This window comes from Leucopleurus acutus, assembly GCF_964270905.1.
Source record: "Leucopleurus acutus genome assembly, chromosome: 1".
Taxonomy (NCBI): Eukaryota; Metazoa; Chordata; class Mammalia; order Artiodactyla; family Delphinidae; genus Leucopleurus; species Leucopleurus acutus.
The window spans coordinates 61,631,067-61,657,585 of record NC_139142.1 but is presented as its reverse complement, the minus strand read 5'-3'; the positions used below and the strand labels follow the sequence as shown (position 1 = coordinate 61,657,585).

Below are 26,519 nucleotides of genomic sequence, written 5' to 3'. Positions count from 1 at the left end.
CATGAGGTTATACTCAAAAAATGAGGTTTCTAAATAGAGTGAAACCTGGTTAACAATTTTGGCGAATGAGGCAATGTCAACAGATAGTTAGTGGGGAACATGCCTTGGATTTAGCTGTTACTTGAGATAAGTACTGGCCTAGATTACAGGGGATAGCTGGAAAAAGGCAACTGTAACCAACATTACCTTATAGAATCAGGTGATAGCCATATTAGAAATATTTTTATTCTTTATAAAGTTCTTCAATACTTTTTATTTATTTTTTTTTGCGGTACGTGGGCCTCTCAATGTTGTGGCCTCTCCCGTTGCGGAGCACAGGCTCCGGACGCGCCAGCTTAGCGGCCATGGCTCACGGGCCCAGCATGTGGGATCTTCCCGGACCGGGGCTCGAACCCATGTCCCCTGCATTGGCAGGCGGACTCTAAACCACTGCACCACCAGGGAAGCCTCAAAGATGCTCATTTTAAAACACATCATGTGTTACTTTTATCTTGTCAAAGTTGAAAGGCTGCTGACATCTGTAAGTTACCATTAAAAATTATTATTATTATTTTATATCAAAAGTGCATGAGCCTAGAAGAGTTGATTTACTACTTACCCTAATTAACTTAGGTGAATTTAAAAATTACTATCTAGGTAAAATTTAAATTTTAGGCTGATAATTTTCCCTCATGAACTCAAAATTTATTTACACTATGAAAATTTCAACTTCCTTGAGCAAGTTATGCTTCTGAGATAAAAATTAAGTAATAACAGTTTCTAGAAATTCCTATTAGTGATAAATGTGAAGCATTCAGGTATAATGGTTTATTCTTCAAGAAGATGAGTTTTGGTGTCAGACTTGGGTTCAAGGCTCTGCCTTGCTCTTTATTATGTGACTCTGAGCAATTTACTTGATCTTTCTGAGCCTTTGTTTCTGAATTCAAAATAGGGATCACAACACTCAATAAACAAGGCTGATGTGGGGATCAACTTAGATAACAGACATAAGAGTTCAGCACAGTGACTTGGAAGGATAAATACTCTACAAATGCAGCTATCATCATTGATAGGATTTTTCCTCCAGGATTTTAATCTATTAAACAGTTACCTTATTGACAGGAATAATGTTCTTGACATTGTAGTAGAAGCCGAAATAAACCATGTTGAAAACTCCGTGACGTCCCAAAGTTGCTGTAAATCCTTTGTTGAGGCCCTGGAGTCCCAAGCCTTCCTTCTTAATGATGTGTCTTGCGTAACTCATGGTGGATGGTTGCTGCACGAGAGAGGAGAAAGGTCATCTTTAGGACTGTGAAACAGAATAAATTACAGTTTTAACTTCCCTTCAAGCCCAAAATTATTAGGGACTTATTTTTCCCCAAAGATGAATAATCATGCCTAGATTCATGCTTTTTAAAATTAGGAAACCCCAAAAGTAAACAAAATTGCATGCATAACAACAGGCCTTAAAGGGAAGATTGTTGGCCAAGAAAAAAATATCTTTGATGGAATTAGTGAAACTAACGTCATATAATAACTAACATCATTTTCAACATGTCAATAGTTGCATCCAATTCTGGATCATCCACACTAATAGCGGGGATTAACCATATAGATAAACTAGTAATCCATACTGGTAATCCATAACTGTGCATAACCCAAAAGGAATGTATTTTTGGCTCCTGAATATTTACCTTTCTAATTATGTTTTTCTAAAGTGAATGTTACAATTAGTCCTGATTCCATTCCCTCAATAGTTTAAACTGGCGTTAGGTTAGAAATCGGCTGTGGATAAATAGCAGTTGATTGTAGACTTCCTCAAGAAAGTGGGCAATCAGTGTGTGTAACACTTGCTGTGATAAATGATAAATCAATGGTGTTGAGAGTACTGGGTTACCTTTAATTTACTTCTTTCCAGCCCTTTGATTGATTACCTAAGGTTGAAATACCTTGACTGCTGGAACCCAGTCAGTGCTACTTTTGGAACTTGCTAAAGAAATCACTGTAGTTTGCCCTGAGTTTTATAATTCATTACAGTACAATTACAACAATTCATGTGGGTTTTTAAATAAGGTTGAGTGACTGTTTCCTTTTTGGAGGTACAGCACAAAGGATCTCTCTCCCTCTTAAATTTTGAATACTGAATAGTAAATAAGGGGAAACGTTCAGCATTTAATTTTTTTCCCATGAGGCAAGCACTGAGATGACGCGTATTTGAAATTTCACTGGAGCAGGTTGCTGGAGTGATCATGGCAGTCTGATGCACTCACTGACTAAAAGTGTTTTCTTACCATGTGCAATTTAGGCTGTGTCAGCAGAACAGAACAAATCCAATCAAGGCTTTTCATCCAACTTTGTAGCTATGTAATTAACCTGATACATTTAAATGAGTTTGTTTAGAGTAAACCCTATAGCTTTTACTGATAAATGTTTTAAAAACTCTAGCTACAATTCTACACTCAAATTCATCTTTTCATTTAAGAGGATTAATTACAATAAATTACATTAATCCCAAGAAAACCCTTTTTTTGTGACATGAGAAAAACACATGAGAACGTACCTTAAAACAATAAAAGACATTTCATATCGGAAAACTAAAAATTCTCAGAAGGTTAAAGTTCACTCTCTCTGCTACAAAATGGGATTTTTTTGTTTGTGTTATGGCACATTGACTATCAACCCCAGTTATTTATTTTGGTTTTCAAAAGAGACTTGAGCAGAAGTTCACTTCTGTTGGAAAGACTCTGAAAGTGCTGAGCAAACTCCTAGGCACTGCTCTCTTGTTGTGAGGAAGGCAGCCTAGAGGGCAAAGGCAAGGAAAGGAGGCAGCTCTCCTGGGGATGAAAGAAACTAGGCAGAAGTGAGGCTGCCTGGGTCCAGACTGACCAACACCAGTCCTCCCTGCTTCTAGCCCAAGCTTTCTCTCCATCCTCACCCACTCTGAAGCCCCGAGGGCAGGAGAGATGGGGAGGTCAGAGGCCATCTAGATTCTTCAGCAACAGAGGAACCAATGACTTTGAATGAAAGTGCAGATTAACATGGCTTTCCCTAAATAAAACAGGTATAAAGATGTGTCTATCATTTAAAAATCTAGTGTCCTAAATCATCAAAATTTAAAGAGAGGACTTCTATTAGATCTTTCTTTAAATTAATTTTTATTGGAGTACAGTTGATTTATAATGTCGTGTTAGTTTCTGCTGTACAGCAAAGTGAATCAGTTATACATATAGATATATCCCCTCTTTTTTAGCTTTTCCCATATAGGTCATTACAGAGTATTGAGTAGAGTTCCCTGTGCTATACAGTAGGTTCTTATTATTTATCTATTTTATATATAGTAGTGTGTATATGTCAATCCAAATAGCATTTACTGATGGTCCCTTGCCTGATTTCTACCAGCCTGGATGTTAGGTAGGTACGAAGAAATGTAACACATGGATTTTGACTCAAGTGCCTTGTTGAGTTTGAACTCAGCTGTGAATAATTAAGCAAATCAGGGGGTAGTACAGTAGTTAGAAATAGGGGGTCAGAGCCAGACAGTCCCAAGCTTTGAATCCCAGAAATATCACTTGCTAGCTTAAGCAGGTATTTTATCCTCTGATTTATCCTCACTTCATTCATCTGTAAAATAAGGATAATAATAGAATCTTCCTCATAGGATTGTTGTTGTGATGATAAATAAGTCAATGAACTTTGCCCTATGTAAGCATTTACTATACATTAGCTGTTAACAATAATGGCAATTATGAAGATAATAAAACTAGTCATAATAGTAAAATAACAGGTAATTTCTTTGGTAGTTGAAGGCAATGACAACCAAAAGGTGGAGGTTGATTTGAGGGGGAGGAAGGACATGAATAACTAGCCTCTTCCTGCTCATTCCTTTTGGCTGTGGTTTCCTTTTCCCAGAGCCCTGGACCCTTGTGACATGATCCTTCCTACAGAAATGCATCCAGAGTGCAAGATCATAGGTCTGCTTTTTCTGGGAGCCACCCATATCCAACTCCTGGGCTAGAGATCTCCTAGGTCATCACCCCAGGGCTTTCCTCTCAGAAGCAGCAGATCCTGTAAAATGGTCTCTTCCCTACTGCTTGGTAAACATCCTCGGTAAGAACTCTTCACTTGACAGGTCTATGCACTGTAGAAGCAAGGCCACCATGCGGGAGCAAAGGTTGGGAAAGGAAAAGCACACTAACCAGGCCTCCACCTGACACAGTTTATTTATACCTTAGAGAGCATATACATGCATGTTACCAGGTACCTGGAACACAGGAAGTGCTCATCAATGTTAGTCATTATCATAGATACTTGGTACTTTACATATATCATCTTACTTAATCCTCTGAACAAGTGTGTGGGATGGGTATTATCTTTATCCCCATTTGACAGATGAGGAAACTAAAGTTAAGTTACTTGCTCAATATCACAGAGTTAGTGGAAGGTCCAGAGCTCAAACTGAGGCCCCTCAGCCTCCAAGTTCATACTTTTATACTCTGCATGGTTCTGCCATCCTATCATATACGATTGCCTCCCTCAACAACCTGTAATGTGGACAGCAGGTATATTATTCTCATGTTACAGGTGAGGAAACCAAGGATTAAGTAATATTCCTAAGGGGAAAGTACTGGAAAATGGCTTAAGCAGAATTCTACATCTCATCCAGTGGTGCTCTCATGCTTGTTGACTCATTCTTGTTATACACATGCTGTAAGATTTTCAGAGTTTGATAATCCAACTGATACAGGTAACAGATAAATACAAATATATTTTTCTGGCAGCTTGGGGCCTTGAGACCAAGAAAAACCTAAACTCTAATTCCCGTAAGAATTAGAGGTGTCCTTTTTGCTTCATTCAGAGACACTGTATCACACACATGTAAGCAAATATTTAATTAGAAAGGCAAAACATGACTTCCACTAGGAAAATACAGAATCATTTTGACTAGATCTCTGTAAACACAAGTTTTACTAAACCTATTTGATTACTGGGCTTCCATTTCAAAACGAAATGGTAACTGATTAGCATCATCAGGCAAATGATTCCAATCCTATCCAACCCAGCAGGTCACCCACAAATTCAGTTTCCTTTCAATATTTAGATTCACTCCAATTTTCATATTCAGTTACCAGCTGTGGGCCAAATTGCATTCTAACTTTCCTAGATATACCTTTCATTGACTGCACCAGAGCTGCAAGCATGGAAGAATAAGTGGGTCGGAACGGAGCTAATATTGCGATATCACACTGCTCTCCACGTTGATTTAGAAAAATCTTCAGTTCACTGGTACCTGCCAGAAGTATTTCCATTGGAAGGGACTCAAAGTCTACTTTAACTCTGATGTCAGCTATTGCCAATTGTTAATTCTGGGAACTCCATGGTCTTTTATGCATTAATTTATTCAACAAACACCTACTGAGCCCTACTAGGCGCCATGCACTGTGTTAACTATTTAGTACAGTACTTTGTTCATATTCGAGAAACATAAAAATATTTTTGCTTTGCTTTTTATTTGGAGAGATATACTGAAAAATTTTATATCTACCCATGAGAATATTCTATAATGATTATGAAACATGAAATCGAATTTCTGTAATTGATGAAGCCACCATGGAAAACAGTATGGACGTTCCTCAAAAAACTAAAAATAGAACTACCATATGACCCAGCAATTCTACTCCTGGGCATATATCCAAAAAACATGAAAAAAAAATTTAAAAGATACATGCACTCCAATGTTCATAGCAGCACTATTTATAATAGCCAAGATATGGAAGCAATCCGTGTCCATCAACAGACTAATGGATAAAGAAGATGTGGTATACAATGAGAAATCACCTCACGCCTGTCAGAATGGCTAACATCAAAAAAACCCCACAAATAACAAATGTTGGAGAGGATGTGGAGAAAAAGGAACACTCATAAACTGTTGGTGGGAATATAAATTGGTGCAGCCACTATGGAAAACAATATGGATGTTTCTCAAAAAACTAAAAATTGAACTACCATATGACCTAGCAATTCCACAGCTGGGTATGTATCTGAGAAAAACAAAAACACTAATTCGAACAGATACGTGCACCCCATGTACTTAGCAGCATTACTTAGAATTGCCAAGATATGGAAGCAACCTAAGTATCCATCAACAGATGAATGCATAAAGAAGATGTGGTGTATATACACAATGGAATAATACTCATCCATAAAAAAGAATGAAAACTGATATCACTTAGATGTGAAATCTAAAAAATAAAGCAAAATAGTGAATATAGCAAAAAAGAAACAGACTTGTACAGAGAACAATCTAGTGGTTACCAGTGGGGAGAGGGAAGCGGGGAGGGGCAAGATAGAGGTAGGGGATTGAGAAGTACAAGCTATTATGTATAAAGTAAATAAGCTACAAGGATATACTGTACAACACAGGGAATATAGTCAACATTTTATGATAATTATAAATGGAGTATAACCTTTAAAAATTGTGAATCACTATGTTGTATACCTGTACTTTATATTGTACATCAACTATACCTCAATTTAAAAAAAATGATGTGCTATATATACACAATGGAATATTACTCAGCCATAAAAAGAATGACATTCTGCCATTTGCAGCCACGTGGATGGACCTAGAAATTATCATGCTTAGTGAAATAAGTCAGACAGAGAAAGACAAATACTGTATGATATTACTTGTATGTGGAATTTAAAAAATAATACAAATGCATGTGTATAACAAAACAGAAACAGATTCACAGATATAGGGAACAAACAAGTGGGTACCGGTAGGGAGAGGGGAGGGGGAGGGGTGCGTTAGGAGTATGGGATTAAGAGATACAAACTACTGTGTATAAAATACATAAGCAGCAAGGATATATTGTACAGTACAGAGAATTATAGCCATTATCTTGTAATAACTCTTAATGGAATATAAACTGTAAAAATACTAAATCTCTATGCTGCCTACCTAAAACATAATATTATAAATCAACACACTTCAATAAAAAATTCTTTTCAAATTCTTTTCAAAATTAAAAGAGGCGTAAATAAAAGAGAAGATCCATTGCCTACACAATGCTCCCAGGCACCACTCTGGGACACTGATTCCTTACTCTCTGAGAGCCCAGAATTACCAACAGATCACCGAGATGACTTATGGCAGCCTCAGCTATTTTTTCTGGAGTTCTTCCATCCAACTACTGACCATAGCTGGCTCTGATTACCTTGTGAGATCATGGACAGAGGTTTTAGGCATTGTTCCTTGGGTAAATAGCTATCAGAGCATGGCCGGTAGGCACAAGCGTGGGGTGTGTGTCAGTGGATTTCCTCCCTCTCTAAAGCGAGAGAAGAGCTCTAGGCACACCATGTCCAAAGACAGCACGCTCCACATGCGTCCCTTTACTTGCTTCCCATGGCAAGGGGAACTCGGGTGCATTTTAGAGCCAATGGAATAAGGTGTTGCACTGGATTTCATCACATGACTGGAAAGCAAACCGGATGAGACCTTTATACAGTGAAGTGAGTGTCCATATCTGGGCCTTAAGAAAAATACTGCTTTTTAAAGAGGATATCCAGTTGCTACACTTAGGTGGGAAAATACCCTTGCTCATTAGGAGATAGATCACTTAAGCTCTTCATTCCTCGAAGTCTTGAAGCATTTTCATAAATTTGAAAAAAGAAGAAAACTCTTCCTTTTATTTGAGAACAAAATGTAAGTGAAAGAAGAGGAATCGGGCTCAAAATTCCACAGTTACACATCTCTTTTAGCTTAGGTACTTCACTAATTTGTCGTTGCAGTTTATTTTACTAAGGCATGATTAGGGACAAAAAGACATCCAAAATATAATTATATTCTTTCTACAATTTACATTTGATGAGCAGGCCTATTTTTAAACAATCTGTGAGTGGAAAATAATTTGCTTTAAACAAACTCTTCCAGATGCTGAGCCACAAAGCTATGTCAACACCAAGTTGTTGTCCAATAACCGCCTGGAGGAACGCGGGGCCTCGGGGTGACGGGACGAGACGCTGACCCTGTGCTTTGCCTGCTGGCAGAGCAGGAGGGAAGGTGACTGCGCTGTGGACACAGGAGTGACTACTCAGAGGGGACTGGCAACATGGAAGGAGACTTTGCTTCTTCATGGTTCCAGAAACACAACGATTTTCCCTTAAGCGTCTTCATTACCCACTTTTCTTTATCCCAGTGAAAACAGTGTGGTTTCTAGAAAGAGACCTCTATGTTAATGCTCAGTTCCTTAGAGCTAATAACTGCATTAGGTTTTATTTCCCCTATCCGTAACATAGAGATAGAGCCACTGACCTTATAGGGATAATGGGAGGATTAGGCATCAGGTGCGTGTGAGCACTGTAAAAGGTGGAAGGAGACAGAGCAGTTACCAGAGCGATGCGATTGCAGGGCGGTAGTGGCAGCAATCACCAATTATTTTTTCTTTACATAGTCCTGTATTACCTGATTTGTGAAAACAATTACTTTTGTAATTTACAAAAACGATACAACTTTAAAAAATCAAATAAAGGAAAAAACATGTAAGGCATCTTGCACAGTATCTGGCCTATAGTGGATGTTCTGTAAATGGTAGCTATTATCATTACTTCAAAGTCTCAATTCTGAAAGCAAAAATCTAGGGTTTCTGGCACAGCTGAGTGGAAGACTGAAGTCTATTTTCTGTAAATGATAATAGAGAGGCAACTTGGCTGCTGCCTTAGGTACTGTTGAAAGATAACTATAGGAATGGATTCATACACATAATTCACTTTTCTGCCTACAAGAATCATAGACTGGAAAGAAATAATTTAGGTACTGAACAGCTTCCAGGCAGGATTTCACATGGTAATGCAGGAAAAATTTGAACTTAACTCAATACGTCATCATGAATGTTGACATGCCCTTGAAGCTAGCTTCTCACGCGTTCTGAAAAAAGAGCCACACATTCACTCTCTATATAACTCAACTTCTCTCCTTCTGGAAAGAGAGGATTGCAAAGTACAGTCCTATTCACTTTGTGTTGTCTCTACATAATATGACTAAGTTTAAGCATTTGTTAATTGCCTATGGAGAAAATAATCACTAAGCTTTGTGATACCGTACGTGATCTAAGTGGTCTCTATTAGATTATTAAGCTCCCAGGATAGAGTGTGTAGAGCTATATTTAGTGGTGTTATCCAAAACAAGAATCAAACCCTGAACTAATTTTAAAAAAATCCTTATCTTTAAAGATTCTTCCATCGATGATACATTTGCTATCAGTTCATTGATCCTTAAGTTTTAATCATAGAGCATAGGTGGAAGACTATTCCCTTCTTGGGCTGAACATCTTTAAAGACTAAATCGAGATGAAACAGGCTTTTGCAATTTCCTAAAGGTTTAGTTTCCTATTTGGGGGTGAGAATGATTATGTTCATATGTAACGCTGATAAAAATGACAGAGTAGAAGGATAACCTGTGCCCCATCCACACATCAGAGGCAAATCCTATAGACCTCAAGGGAAGGAAAACATAACCCGTTAGCCAAATAATAACTTTGAAGTAGATTTCAAAGTGGAGAGAAAAACTGGGAAACAATTCATACAAGATTTTGCTCCTGGAGAGAAATTCACATTTTCCAGGCTAGCAGAGAGCATGCCAGCAAAACACCACTTGGCTTAGCATGATTGATAGGGGACTTCTCATTCTTATAAGTGTACAGGAAAAAACGATGCACCTAGTTAGAAGGGAGCGGGACAACAAGCTACAAAGTCACACTTTTGGCAAGACTGGGGATACACACCATCTCCAACGGAGAAATCCCTGGGCAAGCCTAGTCCTAAGCCAAAAAGACTACAGACCAGAACGACACTTTGCTTGGGTTTAGTTTGAAGGATGGGGGGAAATTTGGATCTATCCTGATTTTATCTGAACATGTTTTTATACCCACTGAACCAAACCAGAGCATGACAAAGCTGTGATTACTTTGCTCCCCACAGAAGGTCAAGCGTATTTAGAGACCGGTTTACTTTATTCACTGTGAATTTTAAGATGCTGGCCAAGATTCTGGTATTGGAATTGAAGGAAGTGTGGCAGGGATTATAGTCTTTGACTGATATGGTGGTAATTTTAAAAGTGGAGGCAAGACAAGTACACCTATTGAAATACTTTATACAGAAGCTGGAAGGATATAAGGGAAGTATCAATAACCAAATTAACCACAATTTCCTTTACATTTCTAGCATAGTTTAGGGCTTACTGGGAGGGAAGGCATATTTTATGGATAACATACCTCTGACTGCCTAGAAAATCAGTCCTAGAGCACAGAGGGGTGAACACAGGCAGGTGGAGCCAGCGGCGTACCTGCCATTCCTGGGAAATCCTGTCAGGAATTTCACTGAGGGCCCCAAGAACATAGCACACACAGCCTCTGCTCTCAGCCAGTATTGCCCTTGGATCCCAGCTAGAGGGGCGCCTTTCCTGGACCCCATGCTTCAGAGGGCCCCATTCTGGCCCTTTGCCAACTATTCCCTCCCCACAGGGCCAAATGGACATCTACCTACATTCCACAACCTCCTTCTAGACCACGCTCTGTGTACCTGGGACCACGGCAGTCCTTTTGTTCCATCTTTATCACTCTACCATCGCCTCCAAGACTTTAAGTGTAATACTAAGAGTCATGTTGACTACTGTTACCCTAGGCTATCTTCCACCACAGATAACTTCTTGGGAACTTTTCATGTTTAAAGGACCACGCAGACTCACCTCCTCAGGCTGACGAAATAGGAAAATCCACAATTACTGTGTACGAATCCATGGTGGTTCAAATCTAAGGCAGGAAGGTAGAAAGGCTGAGCCACAGACCTGTGGCCTGAGAAACTCATACTATTGGCGGAGCAGCAAGAGTTATCTCCCTGCAAAATAAGCCTCTGGGGAAACTGCTCTGCTTTTTGTAAAGGTGTTGTCAAGCCATCTGGCCATTCTCCATGCAGCCCATCTATTTAGTGTTTCACCCCAGCTGGCAGCTGTAATTGACTGAAAAGGCTGAAAATGAGCTTAGTTCACAGCCTCCAGGTGAAGCAGCCGCGAAGCCTTGATCAAGAATCCACGTTCAATTTATATGACTATTCTTGAGGAAGAATATCTTGATTGTGGTAGAACTCTTTCCAAAGTGGCTTCAAATGTTTTTAGTTTCCTCTTGAACATCTGCTGCTATATGCAAGTTATTTAGAGCAAACAGGTACCCAACTACTATTATGATAACAGACCTGCATCTAAGTTTAAAGATCTTGTCAATAGGCACTGTAACTAGGCTGCCAGCCCTTAAGCCCTGATAAAGAATTCAGGCTGAATGGATTGCATTGGCAGTTGGGAATGACCTAAGGTGAACCACTGTTCAGTAAGCTGTTTTTGAGCCCACAACTGGGAGTCAGGTGTGACTGTTCATTGCAGCAATATCTCAAGATAGATCTGTCTCTAGTCAACCTTAAGGATTTATAAGATCAATTTGCATCTAGAAATAGTTACCATTGGTTGAGTGCCTATCATGTCCCAGGCTCTGTGTTAAGACCTTTGGGTATACTATCACATTTAAATTCTCATAAAAAGCAGGTCGTAATAATAACTACTAACACTTATTAAACCACCACTACATGACAGACTGTATTGACAGCTTTATATACATGTCTCAACTAACCCTATTACACCATTTGATGTCGCCATTACTGTTATTTTTCCCTAACAAAAGAGGAAACTGGGCTATGGTCAGAGTAGGAAGCAGGGGGCTGTCACAAAGTCAGTAACTTAGATGGCCCTGCGGGGCTTGTGTTTCTACCTCCTTATAGAAATACCTTGTTGTAATGTAGTTGGACTGATCATCATCATTTTACCACAGAGGGAACTGCAAGTAACTTGTTCAAGGCCATACTGTTAGGAAATGGTAAAGAGCTTGATGGGTACATCTCTCCGCAAACCCTTATGGCTTTTTGCTCCCCAAACCAATTGCCTTTCTGTTCTAGACAGCTTTGTTTATATATGTTCTTTGATAATTTGCACATAAGGTTTAAGCTCTTTAAGAAATTACAGAGCAGGAAAAATGGGGGTTCCTGCTACTATAAATGAAGTACTAGAACCAGAATTATGCAAGGTTGAGTCCTAAGATGGGTCAGCAAGTCATTCCCACCTGAATTAGCTGAAAAGATTCTCCCTGAGGTGGGTTTAACCCGGCAGAGCCATTAGAACATTTCTTTTGGATTACTTACTTTTCTTTATACGGTTCTGTATTTTCTAAGTTTTCTACAGTGAGCAAGTGTTACTTTCTAATGTAAATGTTCACAGATAATACTGGATACATTCTCATGTTAAACATTCAAACGCACCAAGCTCTTCCCTTAAAACTCCTATCTTCCTCTCCCCCCTTCCAGTCTCCTTTCCAGAGGCAGCCAAAGTGAGAAGTTTGTATGAATTCCTCCAGACCTGCACTGTCTTCTAAGGACATCACCATACGCATGAGGCTACTGAGTGCTTGAAATGTCCTAGTTTAAACTGGAATGTGCTTGTAAGCATAAAATACACACTAGATTTGAATATCCAGTATGAAAAAAGAGTGTAAAATATCTCATATAATTTGTTTATTGATTACATTTTGAAATGATAATATTTTGGATATACTGGGTTAAATTATATATAATTTAATTTCATCTGTTTCTTTTTACCTTTTTACATATAGGTGGCACATGTTATATTTCTATTTTTGGACAGCACTGCTTGAGAGTCTAGACCATTTTTAGTACATCTGTACACTTATATGTACGTACAGAAATATGTAGTTTTTTTGGTGTCTCCTAACATAAATATGCATTATCTATACATAATTAAAACTTTATACCAGAATTAAAACTTTTTTTCTTAAAAAAGGAAGCATAATCTTTAAATGCTTTAGGCATTAAATTAATTCCTTTCTTCCTCCCTTTCTCTTCCTCTTCCTCTCCCCGCCCACCCACCCCATAATTCTTGACAACCTACAAAGCCTGAGAATGAAGAAAGTATTAATTATTCTTTGCCATACAGATGCTGAAGTGAGCGCACCTAACATTGTTTTGGATTAATTCAACACAGATACAGATTAACAAAAGGGTATCACTTGTTGGATAAAAGGACGTGCTAGTCAATAGACGTAGGCTTTGGAGTTAATGAGTTCTCGACAAAAGACAGAGAAAACAGCTGCACTTGCCCCAAATGACTGGTAGGTATTTTTAAATGTCTAGATCTGAAATTTGCTATTCTTTTTTAAACATCTTTATTGGAGTATAATTGCTTTACAATGGTGTGTTAGTTTCTGCTTTATAACAAAGTGAATCAGCTATACATATACATATATCCCCATATCTCCTCCTTCTTGCATCTCCCTCCCACCACCCTCCCTATCCCACCCCTCTAGGTGGTCACAAAGCTGATCTCCCTGTGCTACACAGATGCTTCCCACTAGCTATCTATTTTATGTTTGGTAGTGTATGTATGTCCATGCCACTCTCTCACTTTGTCCCAGCTTACCCTTCCCCCTCCCCATGTCCTCAAGTCCATTCTCTATGTCTGTGTCTTTATTCATGTCCTGCCCCTAGGTTCTTCAGAAACGTTTTTTTTTCTTAGATTCCATATATATGTTAGCATATGGTATTTGTTTTTCTCTTTCTGACTTACTTCACTCTGTATGGCAGTCTCTAGGTCCATCCACCTCACTACAAATAACTCAATTTCATTTCTTTTTATGGCTGAGTAATATTCCATTGTATATATGTGCCACATCTTTATCCATTCATCTGCTGATGGACACTTAGGTTGCTTCCATGTCCTGGCTATTGTAAATAGAGCTGCAATGAACATTGTGGCACATGACTCTTTTTGAATTATTTTTCAGGGTATTTTCAGGGTATACGTCCAGTAATGGGATTCCTGGGTCACATGGTAGTTCTAATTTTAGTTTTTTGAGGAACCTCCATACTGTTCTCCATAGTGGCTGCATCAATTTACATTCCCACCAACAGTGCAAGAGGGTTCCTTTTTCTCCACACCCTCTCCAGCATTTATTATTTGTAGATTTTTTGATGATGACCATTCTGACTGGTGTGAGGTGATACCTCATTGTATATCTTCTCTGGAGAAATGTCTGTTTAGGTCTTCTGCCCATTTTTGGATTGGGTTGTTTGTTTTTTTGATATTGAGCTGCATGAGCTGCTTGTATATTTTGGAGATTAATCCTTTGTCAGTTTGAAATTTGCTATTCTTATCACGTCATTCCTTTCACTCAGATTTTTTTTTGTAATAGGCATAGTCCCATGACCTTATGTTGGGTGACTGACTATGCACTAACTACTTTTCAATTTGATCAATATTGGCACCTTTGACCAATAAAGTGCCACCTCTGATCAGCTACTGAATCCTGACAGTTGCTGGAAACAAAATGCTGACATGTGTGACCTATGTGATCTCTGTTTTACCAAGTTCTGACTAGTTGAAGTAATATGACAAATATTTTATAGGGTACCTAATAGATTTTATTTTGTCTAAGTAAATACCTGACAATGAATCCAGTTCAGTGGATTCTGCAAAAGAAACGACCTCAAACAAGTTCCCCATCCTCCCCCACTTAGAAAAATGGCTGTATATACATAAACTATTTACACAGACCACACTCGTGTCAATGAACTATAGGAGCATGTGCACATGTAGCATTCTTGTGTTGGGCTGGAAGGGTGTTTACCATGTTCTAGCAAGGCCTCAGCATGTGCAAAACATTAGCAGCTCTTACATGGCCTCAGTGTAGAACCTCCCTGAGGGCAGAGGAGAGAAAAAGAACATTAGGCATGAGCAGGGGTGCTGTGATACTTCGTTATTTTCATTCCTGTGAGTGCTTCTTGGTGCTCTGTCCCATTTATGTTCCTCTGCTTGCATGCTGTCTTGATAAAGGACTGCAGTTTGAAGGCCTGTGTATTCTTTTTTTTTTTTTTTTGCGGTACGCAGGCCTCTCACTGTTGTGGCCTCTCCCGTTGCGGAGCACAGGCTCCGGACGCGCAGGCTCAGCGGCCATGGCTCACAGGCCCAGCCGCTCCGCGGCATGTGGGATCTTCCCGGACCGGGGCACGAACCCGTGTCCCCCGCATCAGCAGGTGGACCCTCAACCACTGCACCACCAGGGAAGCCCAGGCCTGTGTATTCTTTTGCTCACTCCTTGCTGCCCCAAGACAAGCTTCCAAATGGGTAAAAATGGGACACTGAATGGGGAGCCCCAAGTTTTCTTCTAGCTGGTAATTCTCCCAGCCAAATTTTCCTTGAGCAGATTCCATGGGGGTTGTCTTTAATGCTCCATATTGACAGGACATTTAAAAGTGTTTCTTTTTATTTGTTCCTGGTCCTTGCCATCTTTTCCCATCATTCAAGGAAGAATAGAGAAAAAGCAAAACAGAAACAGAGACTAGGGCAATACAGGATTTTTCAACCTTTTCTGAAGTGCTATATATCTCTGCAATTAAGACAATCTTTTGAAACTTAAAACAAAAAAATCTTCCTTAATTAGGATTGACATCCTCTGAGTAGATACCATCTGCTGTAGCAGGCCAACCCTGTCCTCCGCAGCTCTTGGCAGTTACAGGTGAGTAGGGGCCCCCTCTCCGTTCCCACACCCCTGCTCAAGAAGCTGCCAGGGAGCTCTCAGGCAGTAGCAGCAGGCAGGAAGCGGGGTGGGAGTGAGAGGGGGTCTCCACCCATTAGCAGATGCTTAGGTAGTAGGCAGGGGAACTTTTCTATGGAGAAATTCAGGTCAGCAGATACTCCAAACCAATTTATACCATGTGCTACCCAGTTGTGGAAGTAAATTCAAATGCTAAGAAAGGACCTGGACTGCCAATCCCCTTATTTTTTCCCTACCTTGGGCTTGGCACCCAAAAGAAAAAACAAGAACAGTTGGACTTGGTGGTGTAAAGGGAATTATTTGGCAACTTCGAGGAAGTGAAGGCAGCACAGACCAAGGCAAGCTGTCTTCATGGAACATCATGTACCAGTGACTAAATGTCAAGACCCATCATTTCCAAGTGGTGACGTCTACACAGGTTTAGTAGTATGCTCATTCAGATTTAACCAAAAGACAAGCTTGACAGATTATCAGAATCTTTGGGGGAGGGCAGTGTGTGGAGTCAGGAAAAGTGTGAGGTAATTTTACAAATGACTTCATAATTTTTTTTTAAAAGCACAGCAATATTATCATCCTAGTGGTTTTTGCTATAGTCTATTCTAGTAAAATGTGAAATAGAAGTTCTGCCAAAAGTACAGAAAACATTTCCAAACAAGTCATTATAGATTACATTACAACTCTAAAATAAAAATGTCTAAACATGTGTTTGTCCATTAGACTTTTTTATAAAATTAATTTTTATTGGAGTATGGTTGCTTTATGGCGTCCATCAGAATTTAGTGCATTTTTGTTAACGCTTTCCTTGTGGAAGAAATTTGACTTTTTCTTATGCTACTTCCTTAACAATAAGTTACTATGGCTTTAACAAGTGGCTATGGGCTGGGTTCATAATTTGATGTTATATTCTAAAAAATAATTTTTACATTCCATCAACAACAGGAAAACATTAAATGATTACCTCTGTAAATTTGTTCCGATTGGCTTGCAAGCCAACTTTTACTACCTCAAAAGGGTTGACCACAATGGCTTCTGTTAGTCCAGATCCCAATCCAGCAATGGCAAAGGTCTAGAAAAATTAAGTCAATCAATACTTTAAAACAAGTCATCATGTGTATGGGGTTAAACATCCTACTCATTACACTATGCAGCTGAATGTTATAATGAGAATGGAGAAACTCACATAAATGCACCATATACCATTACTAAACAGCTTTAGATCTTGATTAGATGCTGACAATTCATGAAGAAGAAATTACAGAAGCCACAAACCACATCCTAACAATTCAAAATAAAATGTCAAAGCCCCATCAACAATGACTTTGTCCTTTAATGAAAAGAAAGGTTGTTTTACTTATTTCAGGTGGATGCTAAAACATCTGCACATGTAACAACTAAAAGAGAGTTTGACTCAGAAAAGGAGAACTTCACTTTTAAACACCTACTTAAATACATTTATTGAGCATATAAGAAATTCAAGGAGGAGAACCACAAATAAAATGCTTATAAAAAGCTAAATTTCAGGTAACCAAACAGTATAGCCAAAAATATTTAAATGTATAGCCATATTCTTAGAGTCATTATTCTAGGAAATTAAGAAACAAAAGAAAACAGTTTAAAATTAATCCTTTATCTGACTTTTTAAACTGATAATTGCCCTATTCTTCTAGACCTAGAAGCTGAGGAATAAAAGTTGAGGTCAGAGATAAATAGGTTGTCTTGAAGGGCTCAGATAAAATCTAGAACATTTATCAAAAGGTGGCTGTGGGGCTTCCCTGGTGGCGCAGTGGTTGAGAGTCCTCCTGCCGATGTGGGGGACATGGGTTCGTGCCCTGGTCCGGGAAGATCCCATGTGCTGCGGAGTGGCTAGGCCCGTGAGCCATGGCCACTGAGCCTGCGCGTCCGGAGCCTGTGCTCCGCAACGGGAGAGGCCACAACAGTGAGAGGCCCGCGTATTGCACAAAAAAAAAAGGTGGCTGTGTATCAGGTTCTTATTTGTTATCTGTTAAGAACTTCTGCAGTAGGAAAGAACAACTTTCTAGAATTTTCCACTGAGTAGAATGCTTAAAGGATTTTCAGAAACTTTGTATCAAAAATAATCACAACTATTAAAACACACACACACACACAAACACACACAGCAGGAAAACAAAATGAAACAAAGCCTCAAACCTTCAAAAGAGATGCTGAAAAAAATAATTCTTTGGTGCTGAAGCTCTAATTTCAGGGGAAGAGGTAATACTGTATACAACTAGGAGAAGAAAAAAAGTCAATGAAGAGTAAAGAAGAGACGCTTGTATTCGGAGTCTCTAATTTCTTCAAAGTAGGAGACTAAAAGAGAAAAGGGAGACAGGAATGTTCTATAACCTTAGAAGGGGAGGCAAGGTGGAACCAGGGCAGGATCCAGAGCCAGGAGGTCTGGGTTTAGGTTCTGGTTTTGCCACTTTATTGGCTGTGTGACCAGAGATGCCATGTACAGTAGTTTGGGCACAAAGTTACATGTGGAGGCTGAAATCAGCCTGCACCCTACTTGCCAAGCCAGAAAGGCATCAGTCAGGAGAAAGGGGCACCTTTTCATAATCCACACAAAAACACCGTGTGTGTTAGCTGCAGCTCTGTGTTTAAATCACTGAGTCTTTTAAAGAAGATGTGGTACATATATTCAGTGGAATATTACTCAGACATTAAAAAGAATGAAATAATGTCATCTGCGGCAACATGGATGGACATGGAGATTATCATACTAAGTGAAGTAAGTCAGACAGAGAAAGACAAATATCACATGATATCACTTACACACAGAATCTTAAAAAAATGATACAAATGAACTTATTTACAAAACAGACTCACAGACTTAGAGAACGAATTCATGGTTATGGTCGGGGGGAAGGTTAGGGGAGGGGGATAGATTGGGAGTTTGGGATTGACATGTACACACTGCTATATTTAAAATAAAATGCCTTTCCATGAAAAAAAATCACTGAGTCTTTTATAAGCCACTGTTTTCTCATCTGTAAAATGGAGACAACAATATCTAATCTTTGATTTAATAAGGTTATTCTGAGGGTCAAAATAATGTGTGAAGGCCTTTTGTAAAGTGCTGTACAAAACCACTGTTACTGTTGCATGACGAGGAAGAATGGGATTGTACACAGATTCTAGGAGAGAGGGGATAACTAATGTTTTCCTTTCATGCCCCTTTATTACAATTTTAAACATATTTGTATAGGGTAACAGACAAAATATTTTATTCATTTACCTCAGACTTCCATCATGGAATCCAAAGGCAGAAAAAAAAAAAAATACTAGTCCCAAACCCTTCTGACTGAAAAAGCTAAAATCCAGATGTTCAAGTTTTTATTACTATACGCAATCTTCCAAGTAATTCACTTTTTTGTTCTTCTATAAAACTCAGCTACATTTGCTGTCAGAACTAATGTTCAGCAGTCCCTCGTCAAAAGAATTGATCAGCTATCAGCGGATCATGTTACTCAGATTGTTCCAGAGACCAGCGGTAACTGTTGGGTTCCCAGCCTCCCAGGCTTTTCATGTAAGAGCACTAGGGGACATTTAATGGCTGTTTAAGTGTCTAGCTGTATCAAAAAGAAACTGTAATAAATGAGTTCAAGAAAAGAGAAAAACTGTATACGGTTTGCATGAATTCGGTGAGAGGAGCTGAAGTAGCCAAATGCTTTTCTGTTTGAATTCTCAAGACAGAAGTGCAGTCTCTCACATGGTACCAATGCTTGACACAGGATCAGCCATGGCCCTCTGGAAACTGTATTTTACTGTCCTTTGCTAGGCAGATTTTTTTTTTTTTTTTTTAGAATTGGCTTCTTCTTCTTTTTTTAAATTTATTTGTTTTATTTATTTATTTTTGGCTGTGTTGGGTCTCCGTTGCTACGCACGGGATTTCTCTAGTTGCAGAGAGGGGCTACTCTTCACTGCGGTGCACGGGCTTCTCATTGTGGTGGCTTCTCTTGTTGCAGAGCATGGGCTCTAGGCGCGCAGGCTTAAGTAGTTGTGGTTCGCAGGCTCTAGAGCACAGGCTCAGTAGTTATGGCGCACGTGCTTAGTTGCTCCGCAGCTTGTGGGATCTTCCAGGACCAGGGCTTGAACCCGTGTCCCCTGAATTGGCAGGTGGATTCTTAACCACTGCGCCACCGGGGAAGCCCTGCTAGGAAGTTTTTAATCCTCTTTTTAACAAGATGTTTTCAAAGTAAAGGGAGACAGTCAGGGAAGACACTGAGGAATTAAAAAAAAATCTCGGCTTATTTCAGGACTCATGCTACCACTTCTCCTTCCATGAGAGGCCGCTTCACAGCCCCCTTGTTTAAGCAGGAGGCTGGACCAGAGGTTTCTTTGTCATAAAACAAAGTGACACTATTAGGTTTCTTAATTGGATCCTTCCTAGAAAGGGAGTATGTATGGTTTTTTAAATAGCAGCTACTTCTTCTTAATGAATCTTTAGAAATAAAGTAATGAAAGAGTTGAAGCTCAGAACTCTGCCCCTCTGACTGAGTTCTAAGGTGCATTCCAGCAGGTAAACTGAGGTATTTTCCTGGACGTTGGAAGACACATTGTCAATTGGAGGGCCAATGCAGATTTAGTTTAGTTTAGTTTGGTTTTGTTTTGCTTTGCAGGTTTGGGGGAGAAATTAGTGCATTGGCTCTCTCTGGGGTTCTCGCTGCATGCATATTGATAGAACCTATTTGGTCAATATTATTTAACTTGTTTTGTGAAAAGCAGCGAAATCACGAAGCAGGAAAGGAGTGGCGTCGGCAAATGTTCAAATCACCAAATGACTTTCATGTAATAGTTGAGATGTGTCATTGTAAGATCACTGCTCTCCCCACCTATAAAAGGCCCCTCAGCCTGCATCTGACCACAGAGTGACCTGAAGTCCTACAGTTAATACAGCTTGAGCAAAAGCTGCAAAAGTGACCTGTTAGGAAATAATTTTAGGTACAGTGACTTTCACATAAATAGATATGTGCAGTATGTATGTAAACATACACATGTTTTGGCTTCAAAAGAGTCTTTGACAAATGTACTCTTTATATTCTTGACCATATCTCATATGGGCCTTTCCACACGTATCATTATTATCATAAATTCATCACTGGGAGCTATAAAATGGCCAAATTGTGAGTTATTAGGAAGATGGCTTTCAACAAGTAGCTGAACATTGAATAACTCGAATTCATATTTTAGTAGCTGAGCTTGGGGAATCAAAAGGGTTTTTGTTTCCAGATTTTGCCGTATGAAATAACACACACACTTAAGTATAATAAATACTCTCACTTACCAGTGCTGGTGACAGTGACACATATCCTAGCAATTTCTTGTACTGCTCAAAGGTGAAAAACTGTGAAACAAAACCAAACCCAGAGATTTATAACAATTTCCTGCAACAAACCTTTTAACTGACTCAAATTTCTTTAGTAAATCATTATATTCACCAGCATTCTAAAAAACGATAAACCATCAAACACAGTTTTTAATCCAGTCTTGGGCAGTTGCTATTGAATCTTACTTGAACATTCACATTTTCAAATGCAGCTATAATAGCCTACAGAAGAGCTGATGGAATCTTTTATAGCAGTAAATGAACCATACAGCTTCCATTTACCATGACCATTTTCAGTTTCCCCAGACATCAACAGACTCCTTTTTTATGGCAGTGATTCAAAATTATAGGCATAGAGACCTGAAATCTTTGGTCTCCTATGTTTTCTCTATGGCCTGCTTTCCCAGTGAATGCCCAATTTTCTAACCCATTTGTAAAAGACATCCACTTCTCAGCTTTAACTCGCATTTATACTGCTGTGTATCTCTACTGTTCCATGGGACTTCTAAACACTCAGTGATGACGAAGATGCCATGATAAACTAGGGAAGGACCCAACAAGGACATCTAGTCCATCCCCTGCCTGAAAGTAAGACTGTCCTCAACCTCAGTGAAGAAAGAGAGCTGCTTATTCCTCCCTTAAAAATCTGACGATGATGAAGATTTTGTTGGTTCCTTCAGTAGATGATGTTTAATATAATTTTCTCTGTAAATGGATTTCAATGGAGGCAAATCTAATCAATCACTTTGTATAATATGTTCCAAATAAAGTTTTCTCCTCTCTTTTTATATTATATATTTTGGACAACAATCTGCTTGAACATGATGGTTTGCTCCTGGGGTACTCTGTTAGGTAGCTGCCAACATCACTGATAAAACACACTCTTAGGTCCTGCTGGGGTCTGATTCTCAAGACCTCAGAAATGGCCTGGGTATTTTATGGTCTTAATATGTCTTCTACTCTATTACTTTATAACCCAGTACTATGGGGCAAGAAATAAATATAGATTTGAGAGCCAAATAATATTCTGTTGTTACAAAGAGGTAGTTCCATGTAAACATGGCTCTCATGTGCTTTGGGCAGTTCCAGAGTCATTGCCATCACCACATAGATGGATTCTCTTAAAGACTCAGTAACTATTTTTGTGCTATGTTCCTTTAAACCAACTATGGATGTAGATTTCTGTAGAACAGGAATTCATTCATTCACTCATTCAACAAATATTTCTCGGTTCTACGCACTGGGGATGCAGCAGTAAACACAGAGAAACCCCTGTCTTCTTGGTCTAACATTCCAGTGGATGGTGATAACCCTGAAACTATCCTAGTGTTCAAATAATACCACCAGAAGCCACAACAGGTTTGATGAGCGATGCACTAGAAACGATTAAAAGGAAAAGGGTTATGATCTTGGGTTTAAAAAATAATTTATTTTTTCTTCCTTTTCATGGTCATCATCGTAACTATTTTTTTTGTTGTTGTTGTTTTGCGGCACGCGGGCCTCTCACTGCTGTGGCCCCTCCCGCTGCGGAGCACAGGCTCCGGACGCGCAGGCCCAGCGGCCATGGCTCACAGGCCCAGCGGCCATGGCTCACGGGCCCAGCCGCTCCGCGGCATGTGGGATCTTCCCGGACCGGGGCACGAACCCGTGTCCCCTGCATCGGCAGACGGACTCGCAACCACTGCGCCACCAGGGAAGCCCCCATAACTATTCTTTGATAACCACCCTGCGTGGATTTTGACATAAGCAGTCCTAGGTTTGAATCCTGAATTAGCTATGGAGGCATAGCTTGACCTTTCTAACCCTGAAGAACACAAAACTTCTAGAGTAGTCCTTAAATAAGAGAACTTGAGTAAGATTTCTTGACATTCCTGGCACATAGGAGACTTTCAGAAAATCTTAGTTTCCATTTCCTTTCTTCACTTTGGATACTAAAGGAACCATCGATCCCTTATGTACATGTATCATTCATGAGAGCTTGCTGTGGTCTAGGAAACGTGCTAAGGCCTTTGGATGTGTTACTGCATTTAATCCATACAACATCACCAGGTAACAGGTTAGAGTACAACCATGATTCCCACTTGTAGATACCTGTCCTGCAGCTAGTGAATGGAAGGATTGAGATTTCTGCCTAAGTCTAACTCCAAAGCCTGGGTATGCTCTTAACCACTACACTACACTGTACTGCTCACTGCTGAGCCATGATTTTTTAGTGGTTTGGAAAGAGGTTCTCTGTGATAGAGTTTTCTTTCTGCTGAGGTCTTCTTGCCTTCCCTGACCTTGGAAGCTGAGTCCCGTAAGGCAGAAGATTTCAAACTTTTTTGACCACAATCTACTATTTACCATATTTATCATAATCTATTTACCCAGCACAGGTGCACATGCACATGTAGTACACACTCATATTTATAACTGAAGCAAAACATTGCTGTAAAACAATGTTTAGCTCTTCACTATGTGTAATGCATTCTGTTTCTACTGTATTTCATCAAAAAATTTTCTGGTGAACCACTACATCTAGTGACCCATCAAACTGATTTCAGGACTCACCGGTCATGACCCATACTTTGGAAACACTGCTCTAAGGGGTCTATGTGGGTTCGGGAAAGTTCTGGGAGATGATGGACCTCACAGAATGCCTCACTACCTTGCTCCCTTCCAGTGTGAGGATGCATTTCTTTTTCCTTCTGACTTTCTGTCATGACAAAGAATTAAGAACAAACTGAGATCTCAAAGGAGAAGTGTGGGGACATAGACTTGACCTGTCACTCTAAGCAATTCTCACAGGCAATTCCAAGTCTACACTTTGGGGCAATTCTAGGCTTTTCATTTCCCCATCTCTAAAACTGTTTTAAAAAAACTACCACCAGCTGGTTGGTACTCATCAGCAGTCTGGCTGGAAGATTCTGGTGAATGGCTAGGATGAAGTGATTCAGGTTCCTACAAATAAAGAAGCCTCACAGATCAGAGATAAGTTGCTAATGTATTAAATTCAAAAGTAATGAACAGGGACTCCCCTGGTGGCGCAGTGGATAAGACTCTGCGCTCCCAATGCAGGGGGCCTGGGTTCGATCCCTGGTCTGGGAGCTAGATCCCACATGCATGCTACAACTAGGAGTTCGCATGCCACAACTGAGGAGCCCGTGAGGTGCAACTAAGGAGCCCGCCTGCTGAAACTAACACCCAGAGCAACCAAATAAATAAATATTAAAGAAAAGTAGTGAACAATATACATTACATATTCTAATAAGCAAATAGTGCTTCAAACTAAAAATAAAAAATCTTGTTTTAATTTCTACCTGTGCAACCAAAGTCTAATTTACTGAATATAAAATATTATCTCAAGAAAGGAAATATTAAAATCTTTTAAAATGGATTTTCAATAATAGTAAATAACATAATGTCATAGTTTGAAACCAATATTAAATAAAAATATTCATTCATTCAACAAATATTTACTGGATGCCTCCCATGTGCAAAGCTTAGAAGACATTATACTACAACTATATTCTTAAGAACTAGTAGATTAGTTGTTACTTTAATTCCTTTCTATAGAGCACTACTCTTTTACTTCCTTCATGATATTTCTTAATATTTCTCATCCACAACACTAGTTAGTGCAGAGATGTGATAAAGGTACCCTATCACATAAGACATGAGGTTACACTCTAAGGATGAAATTAGGAGGGTCAACGTGTAATAATGTCACCTACCCAGAGTCACGCAAATTGTGACTTAAGAGGTTTGAAAACATTCGTAGTCAGTCAAGGCTTTGGGAACCTTGAATATAAAATCTTGAATCCAAATTAATATGTTATATATAACCTATAAAGTGGAACCTTGAAATTGGTAGTCTGGTTGGATTTATCCCAGGAAAGGGGCTGGACCTCGGGGACAGGCCGTGTGGTCCCTGGAGAAGTGTCAAGTTGTGCTTCGGCAGAGGAGGTGGGTACAGTTTGCCTGGGCGACCCAGCCCTCTGGACGGCACTTCCCCCTTTGCTTTCATCCACGCTCACTAAGCAGTCTGATCACTAAGCTGACCTCCCAGATCGTCTATTCTGGGAGGCAGTTAAATTACGTGGAAACAGTTTGATCCATTTGGGTCTTACTTTTAACAAGTGGGACCTGAGCAGTGCTCAGACTAGGGTTAACTATTCCGCAATACAGAGGCAAACACCTTCTGGGTACACCTCTCAATACCCTGTGCATTTTTTCTTTTTTTTTTTTTTGCATTACAATTTTTTAAAATATCTTTATTGGAGTATAATTGCTTTACAATGGGGTGTTAGTTTCAGCTTTATAACAAAGTGAATCAGCTATACGTGTATATATATATCCCCATATCCCCTCCCTCTTGCGTCTCCTTCCCACTCTCCCTATCCCATCCCTATAGGTGGTCACAAAGAACTGAGCTGATCTCCCTGTGCTATGTGGCTGCTTCCCACTAGCTATCTAGTTTACACTTGGTAGTATATATAAGTCCATGCAACTCTCTCACTTCATCCCAGCTTCCCCTTCCCCTTCCCCGTGTCCTCAAGTCCATTCTCTACGTCTGCATCTTTATCCCTGTCCTGCCCCTAGATTCTTCATAACCCTTTTTTTTCTTTGAGAGTCCATATATATGTATTAGCATACGGTATTTGTTTTTCTCTTTCTGACTTACTTCACTCTGTATGACAGACTCTAGATCCATCCATCTCACTAGAAATAACTCAATTTCGTTTCTTTTTATGGCTGAGTAATATTCCATTGTATATATGTGCCACATCTTCTTTATCCATTCATCTGTTGATGGACACTTGGTTGCTTCCATGTCCTGGCTATTGTAAATAGAGCTGCAATGAACACTGTGGTACATGACTCTTTTTGAATTATGGTTTTCTCAGGGTATATGCCCAGTAGTGGGATTGTTGGGTCATATGGTAGTCCTATTTTTAGTTTTTTAAGGATCCTCCATACTGTTCCCCATAATGGCTTTATTAATTTACATTCCCACCAAGAGTACAAGAGGGTTCCCTTTTCTCTACACCCTCTCCAGTATTTACTGTTTGTAGATTTTTTCATGATGGCCATTCTGACTGGTGTGAGGTGATACCTCATTGTAGTTTTGATTTGCATTTCTCTAATGATTAGTGATGTTGAGCATTCTTTCATGTGTTACTTGGCAAGCTGTATATCTTCTTTGGAGAAATGTGTATTTAGGTCTTCTGCCCATTTTTAGATTGGGTCGTTTGTATTTTTGATATTGAGGTGCATGAGCTGCTTGTAAATTTTGGAGATTAATCCTTTGTCAGTTGCTTCATTTGTAAATATTTTCTCCCATTCTGAGGGATGTCTTTTTGTCTTATTTATGGTTTCCTTTGCTGTGCAAAAGCTTTTAAGTTTCATTAGGTCCCATTTGTTTATTTTTCTTTTTATTTCCATTTCTATAGGTGGTGGGTCAAAAAGGATCTTGCTGTGATTTATGTCACAGAGAGTTCTGCCTATGTTTTCCTCTAAGAGTTTTATAGTGTCTAGCCTTATATTTA

General features: G+C 39.4%; 1 protein-coding gene across 2 annotated transcripts in view; it reads right to left on the bottom strand.

Annotated features, from left to right (window-relative positions):
* SLC25A21 (solute carrier family 25 member 21) overlaps positions 1 to 26,519 on the bottom strand; it is a 518,924-nt gene that overhangs the window by 39,420 nt on the left and 452,985 nt on the right. Inside the window, exons 5-7 of one of the 2 annotated variants that reach the window (XM_082835287.1) lie at positions 20,950 to 21,009; positions 16,603 to 16,710; positions 1,091 to 1,255 (exon numbers count right to left, since the gene is read on the bottom strand). In XM_082835287.1, the coding sequence (XP_082691413.1) occupies positions 1,091 to 1,255; positions 16,603 to 16,710; positions 20,950 to 21,009 (333 nt within the window). The remainder of the gene's footprint in view (positions 1 to 1,090; positions 1,256 to 16,602; positions 16,711 to 20,949; positions 21,010 to 26,519) is intronic. The other variant, XM_082835288.1, reaches the window with a different exon arrangement.